The sequence below is a fragment of the Engraulis encrasicolus genome, chromosome 8 (assembly GCF_034702125.1).
Source record: "Engraulis encrasicolus isolate BLACKSEA-1 chromosome 8, IST_EnEncr_1.0, whole genome shotgun sequence".
NCBI lineage: Eukaryota > Metazoa > Chordata > Actinopteri > Clupeiformes > Engraulidae > Engraulis > Engraulis encrasicolus.
In genome coordinates this window covers 7781871-7789370 of record NC_085864.1, presented here as the reverse complement: position 1 = coordinate 7789370, position 7500 = coordinate 7781871, and the positions used below count along the sequence as shown (strand labels likewise).

General features: G+C 42.1%; 1 protein-coding gene and 1 long non-coding RNA gene across 3 annotated transcripts in view; both read left to right on the top strand.

Moving 5' to 3' along the window:
* Window positions 1-7500, top strand: part of gipr (gastric inhibitory polypeptide receptor) — a 74697-nt gene that overhangs the window by 33985 nt on the left and 33212 nt on the right. The window contains 1 exon segment of the mRNA XM_063205933.1: window positions 6276-6364. Within this exon segment, the coding sequence (XP_063062003.1) occupies window positions 6276-6364 (89 nt within the window).
* On the top strand, window positions 357-2712 carry LOC134454119 (uncharacterized). Of its 2 annotated transcripts, XR_010035796.1 has the most exons (5): window positions 357-446; window positions 1045-1097; window positions 1603-1783; window positions 2160-2255; window positions 2591-2712. It is a non-coding gene; the product is annotated as an uncharacterized LOC134454119 (long non-coding RNA). The 2 variants fall into 2 exon arrangements; XR_010035795.1 differs by lacking the exon at window positions 357-446 and having other exon boundaries at window positions 459-1097.

Sequence of the window (7500 nt, the reverse complement as noted above, 5' to 3'; positions counted from 1 at the left end):
TTTCCATGTATCTCTATGGTGGACTTGAAGCCATATAGTTCCTAGGCAATTCTTGCCGAGTCGGCCCTGTTTCGTTAAAACGGTAGTCTCCCCTCCCTCCCAAACAACCCAGATATTTTTTTCGGGCTGACCCTTTATTTAAGAAAGCTATTAAAATAGTTTAAATGACCAATGAGCATGGCTATTTGGGTTGATTGGCAGTTGCCATTCTTTAGAATTATTGTTTTGATTGACAGGCAGGCCGTTGTCAAGGAGAAGGGCGAGTCTCGCGGCGTCTCCAGGGGAAGCCCCCTCCCTCCCTGCTGCATTACTTTCAACCAGCTCTGCTTTCAACAGCTTCATTACTGCGATCTCTTATTTAATTTTGGTACACTTTCTCCACAAATATGCGTTGTTGTACTTTTGGATGTACTTCTCCGTACTCTGTAAGGACCTCTGCAGTTTTGGTAAGTAAAATAAAAACATGTATAGGCCTATACGTGGCTGATTGACCAAAATGACTGAGCTTTGTTAAACAAACACGTACGACAATGCTAGCTTGTTATTAGCCCAAGGCAGCATGCTGATCTTTCAGTGTTTGATGATCTGTCGGCTTGTCAAGTAACTTAATTATAATTTGAATGCCATTGCTTTTGAAAGCAAAATGTGTCTGTTTGGCGTGCGTCAGGTGTAATTCCCTCCTTCCGTACCGTAGCCAAGTCCTTACATCAAGATGAGTAAACATTTCACTACCATTCTGGCACTATGCTGGCCAGTGGCCACATCGGAAAAGCAACGTAGTCTAGCTGTGTTCCTCCGTCAACTGTTAAATATTGTTTGTTTCTGTGTTGCCAAATTGCCAAGTTGCTAGTTGGTGATGAAATGATGGTCATTGGTACGTTCGTTTTCAGTATGCAAATTGCGTCATTAATGTTGACTGTACTGAGTGACGAGTGCATAGTGTAATGCAAATTGTGTCATTAATGTTTAATTGTAGGCCTACTGACGAGTGCATTGTGTAGTAAACATTTCCCCATCCTCATGTGACATGGTTTCATTCTGTAGGCAAACAACAAACCACACTTCACCTGGAAAACAGAGCCAGGACTCACTGTCAGGTAAGTGAAGTTTCAAATCCTTAAAGTATGCTCCTGAGTTAAGACCAGAGACCTTCCAATGTAAAGCTAACACCATCATCTGCTTACTCTGCATGTGTTTATATATTAGTAATAAAATAGTAATGAAATATAGTCCAGGAAGACAGATGCTGAGGCACTCAAGGTTGCAATTTTTTTACTTTTTTATTTGGCTACAATGCCTACGCGTTTCGGCCCTTATGGCCTTCTTCAGGGCGTATCAAGCTTGTATCCTTGATACGCCCTGAAGAAGGCCATAAGGGCCGAAACGCGTAGGCATTGTAGCCAAATAAAAAAGTTTTTTTTTAAAGAATTGCAACCTTGAGTGCCTCAGCATCTGTCTTCCTGGACCAAGTTTGAGAGCCTCTACACTGATGAGCACCAAGGAAAAAAGGTGAAGACCCAGAAGCACTCCAATTACCTGCTTGTGAGTAATGAAATATATGTTGTTCTCATCACCCTTCGTTTGTCATCATTTTCTTTACAGATGTCTGAAAATGTACAGTAGGCTACACGCCAGCAGGTCTCACCATAGTCAACATCATCAAGGATTGTCACTCCGACCTGAGAAGAGGCCCCATAGAGACACGGACAAGGACCAGCCACTGTTGCCAGTGCACAACTGAGGACCCGACCAGCCTGCTGCCATCTATGATATATAGTACCCGGTATGTAACATTACACTACACTCAGCCAATGCTTTCATCCAAAGCTTATCACTTATTTTTACATGTGCCTCCCAATTTGAAGGGACAAAAAGTAATTGGACTGGATAAAAGTATACATCAAGCGTAGTAAACTCTTAGCATTTGTCAGTAGCCACTATCTTCAATAATTACAAGGGTACCAATTCTATTGACAGATATGCATGCCCACACCATGAAACTACCACCCCATGATTTTCACTGATTAGGCAGCATGCTTTGAAACATGAGCAGCCCATCTCCTTATCTATTGTGTTTTCTTCCCATGAACCTAAGTTGTTGGTGTATCAAACGGTGACGTATTCTCATCACACTTCATATGCCATTATTTTATTTACAGCGGAGCGGTCTGAAGACGTGGAGTACACTGCAGCAGGTATCACATGACCAAGGACTTGGACAACGTCTCTGTTTACATCTATAGTGTATTACACAAGTGAGTGTACACCCCCATATTTCTGCAGATGTAATGGGACAATAAAGACATTTGAAAACTGAAAATGAAGTCTGCACTTCAAGCTCATCACATTAAATAAGTAAAACAGGAGCTTGGTGAGCAGACTTAATTTTCAGTTGTCATTTGACTTTGTTAGTCCTGCACCCAAAACTTTTTTGAGAAGGATGTTCATGGGTTTTTCCTTTTTAAACAAATGTAGACATTTGTAGACACTGAAATGTTATAGTTACTCTATATATACCAGTGATATGCTTCAATTATGTTAATGTTACATTAATTATTTTTTAAAAATAGATTTGTATTTATCGTTACAGCTGAAGATGTGCACAGTACGCTACTGCCTGCATCCTACCACCACAGAGGATCCGATATGCAGAACCAGCTTCAAAAACCATTGCAATTATGAAACACAGTTAATAAATGCTTATATACAGCAGCCCGCACATTTTGTTTAATTTGTAATATTGGTTAACACACTATTGTTACAACTGTTTAGATCGGTGTTTCCCAACCAGGGGTACATGTACCACTAGGGGTACGTGAACGCAATGCAGGTGGTACATGCATTGGCAGGTATCAATAAAAAGAAATGTATGGAGCATAATCATATTGGGATAGAGCAGTGGTTCCTAACCTATGGGTCGGGACCCAACTTATGGGTCGCCAAAGATCCACAGTGGGTCGCGAAGCCCTCTTGATTTTAAGGGGTTTCGTTTTAATACCATATAGCCCATGTTGAATATATGACAAAGTAAAGCTTTTAAACTGATATATGCATAGAGGCAACAAAATGTAAGCGACACATTAAACAGTCATTCTATATTTGACTGAAGACAAATTGAGGAATACAATTTTCTAATGAGTTTCCGCAGGACTCCCTCTCGCCTGGGACTCCCTCTCGCGTGGGCGCTGGCATGATTGGGTCACCAAAGCTTACAATGGTAAAAATATGGGTCCCTGAAGAAAAAGGTTGGGAACCACTGGGATAGAGGAATATACAGTAGACTAGAGCATGAGGGAGGGGGTACTCATGGTATGACAAAAATGCTTAGGGGGTACATGAGACAAAAAAGAAGTTGGGAGACACTGTGTGATTGAAGTAATGCATTTCTTACAAGCTTGGGGAAGAATGTCCACTCCATGATTTGCAAGTTTAAAAAGCTGAACATAAGGGTGAATATTTCATTTTAATCTTTATGTCAAGCATACAAAACACCCAGATGTTTAGTCATAGCCTACTGTAGGCCAGTTTTACTAACTGAAAGGTGTTAACTTTGGTTTGTTTACCATACCGTCTACTTCTAAGAGTGATTTTGTATTCTAAATCTTTTCAAAAACTGGGGGGGATCAGCAAAAAAATGGTCATGATGACTGCTCGACGCGGCAATCTTCATCTTCAATCTTCCGGATGACAGCTTGGCGTCGAGGAGCCTTTCTTCAGCGTCCATGGTTTGTCTGTCAAACGGAAAGGTTTTGCATGTCATTTGATGCCCAAACATTCAAAGTTATTTACAAATGTCCGTAGAGGATTAACTTGGTGTGGCAGACACAAACCAAACAATATTTTACGCAGATGTACAACATGAAAATTGGAGCATTCTGAGCTCTCATACAAAAGCAATGTTGATACTGAGTATTGCTGACATGGATTATGTTTTGCCAAACGGTACGCCGACCCCAAAGACACATCTGCATTTTCTGTGTACAGCTCTGTTTGTAGCCTAACTTCCCATTTATCTTTAATTGCGGCTACATTACAACGTGGTGAAGTAACTTATAGTAAGCTAGGTCTTTCGCCACTCGGCTGGCTCACGTTAGATGCTAAGCTAAAATTATTATGGTCATCATAACAAGCTCTTCAAGGTTTCGTTAACCCAAAGTATCATTTTATTAATAGCATGGTATATTTGCCATACTTACCGATCACCAGTTCCATTTGAACTTGTGTTGCTGTTTTTATGACAATCAAGGGTTTCTGTGTCGACCAGTTCCACAGCTGAAAAGTGGGTTCAATATTTCTGCTGGGGACGCCATGTCATATTCGGGTGGGAGGGGCGGAACATGTTTTGAAGTGTCTGTTTGTGGATTGGCCGGCGATGTCGACCTATCAGCAATGTAGCTCAACGTTGTCAAGGTGATTATTATATTTCCGCATTTTTGGGGCGGAAGAAAATCAGCCGCGGTTGCTTCAAAACCGTTGAATGGAGTTCTATCGAACTCCGCAGTCCAGTTATACTATACACGTCAGTGGGGTAAAAGCACACATATATGCATATAATGAAAACTAACTTTTCTATATTCCTAAAATGGAGGCCACGCCCCCAAACAGGTTTAGGGGCGGGGCCAAAATCTACTTTGAGCTAGAGACTCGGGACTTTTTTAAAGTTGTGTATCTCACTAAGGCGCATAATAAAGTCCATGTAACGATATGGCCACGCCCAACAGGAAGTGACATATTTTGACTATTTTGTCATTTTAAAACAGGAAGTTGGCCACCATTTCAGTTTGGAGTGTTTTAAAACCCTGCAAACGCACACATGCATGCATATAATGAATACTTACTTTTGTATATGCCTGAAATGGAGGCCACGCCCCCAAACACATTTAGGGGCGGGGCCAACATCTACTTTGAGCTACAGACTCGGGACTTTTTTAAAGTTGTGTATCTCACTAAGGCGCACAATAAAGTCCATACAACGATATGGCCACGCCCAACAGGAAGTCACATATTTGGCATTTTAAAACAGGAAATTGGCCACCATTTCAGTTTGGATTGTTTTAAAACCCTGCAAACGCACACATGTATGCATATAATGAATACTTACATTTGTATATGCCTGAAATGGAGGCCACTTCCCCAAACACATCTAGGGGCGGGGCCAACATCTACTTTGAGCTAAAGACTCGGGACTTTTTTTAAGTTGTGTATCTCACTAAGGCGCACAATAAAGTCCATACAACGATATGGCCACGCCCAACAGGAAATCAAATATTTGGACTTTCTTGTCATTTTAAAACAGGAAGTTGGCCACCATTTCAGTTTGGAGTGTTTTAAAACCGTGCAAACGCACACATGTATGCATACAAAAAATACTACCTTTTGTATAGGCCTGAAAGGGAAGCCACGCCCCCAAATACGTTTAGGGGCGGGGCCAACATCTAATTTGAGCTACAGACTCGGGAGTTTTTTTAAGTTGTGTATCTCACTAAGGCGCACAATAAAGTCCATATAACGATATGGCCACGCCCAACAGGAAGTGACATATTTTGACTATTTTGTCATTTTAAAACAGGAAGTTGGCCACCATTTCAGTTTGGAGTGTTTTAAAACCCTGCAAACGCACACATGCATGCATATAATGAATACTTACTTTTGTATATGCCTGAAATGGAGGCCACGCCCCCAAACAGGTTTAGGGGCGGGGCCAACATCTACTTTGAGCTAAAGACTCGGGACTTTTTTTAAGTTGTGTATCTCACTAAGGCGCACAATAAAGTCCATACAACGATTTGGCCACGCCCAACAGGAAGTGACATATTTGGACTTTTTTGGCATTTTAAAACAGGAAGTTGGCTTCCATTTCAGTTTGGAGTGTTTTAAACCTGTGCAAACGCACACATGTATGCACATAATGAATACTAACACATCTATAAGCCTGAAATGTAGATAAGATATAGCGCCACCATGTGGTAGGCAAAGGAACTGCAGGAAAAGTGTAATCCTTCAATATCTCGTGAACCGAACATCGTACAGACTCCATTTTTTGGTGGGGGGGCATAGCAACATGCTAGGTGGCATGCCCCGCCCCTGCAATGTACGTGCGAGGGCCCGTCATCGCCGCTTGCGGCTTTAATTCTTTGTTATGTTTTCTCTTGTCTTGTCTCTCTCTCTTTCTTTCTTTCTTTCTTTCTTTCTGTCTCTCTCTCTCTCTCTCTCTCTCTCTCTCTCTCTCTCTCTCTCTCTCTCTCTCTCTCTCTCTCTCTCTCTCTCTCTCTCAGGTTAATTTCTTCATCTTCATTAGGATCATACTGATTCTGGTCTCGAAGCTGAAGGCCCACCAGATGCGATACACTGACTACAAGTTCAGGTAAGTGGATGTGATAGGTATTGTCATTGTCACCCAGCACAACACAGAACACAATTCACTCTACATAATTGCCTTCCTGCCTCACTTGTGCATGGCAGGAGCCTAACAAGGGAGCAGTGCGGGGGACCGGTACATCCTCAAGGTACCTCAGTCATGGAGGTGGAGGAGAGAGAGAGACAGAGAGAGCGTTGATTAGTCATTCCCCCCACTCAACTACTCTGCCCTACAAAGGAAAGTGCAGTAACCACTACACATTTAGACTGAATACTGTCTTCAGTACACCTCTTTGTCTTGTGACAAAGCCTTATTGTCCCAATGTGTCCCATTATAGAGATACTGCTCTGTCAAATTTGCCGTAACACACACTATCCAACCTACTACCAAGGCTTTGAAAGCATATTTCTCATTTTTAATGGTGGCGTACTTACTGCACTTTGCCTTTGTATAGCAATACTGGTGGTGAAAGACACTGGAAAAATAGAGTAGAGTGGAATAGAATAGAATAGAATAGAATATGACAGAATATGGTGTACAATGTGAAGAAAAGTAGAAGTTGTAATTTTAAAAGGAGTGTTAACGGTAAGAGGTTTGAGCTAAAACAGGCTCCCTTCTGTCTTTGATCCAGGGCTTCTGCAGCAGCCCATTTGCACCGCCACGTCAAGAAATCCTTTAGAGCACCTGACAAGAAGAGTGAGGCTTATGGTTATGTTGGTACCGTACAACCAATCCATTTAGGAGCAGAATACACAATAAATTAACGCTGTCAGTAGGGTCTCCCCTCCCTGTCTCTACATGTATGTACGTATGTAAGTAGTAGACCAATACTCCTCAAGGCTGTGTGGGGTTTAATGGATCCTCTCATGTAAACACATTTCACCCAGGCACCTTTTGAAACGCCCACTGAACGCCTCATTCCGCGCACGCTATTGTAAACATTTCACGGCTGTAAATATAAGACGTAAATAGCATGGCAGCTCACACATGTGCACGCACACGCACAGACACACACGCACGCACGCATGCACACACACACACACACAGACACACACACACACACAGACACACTCAAGGAAGCTTTGATGTTTCCCGCAGAGTTCTGGAGGAGCTTTTTATATCCCTACTCTTCAAATGTCCCC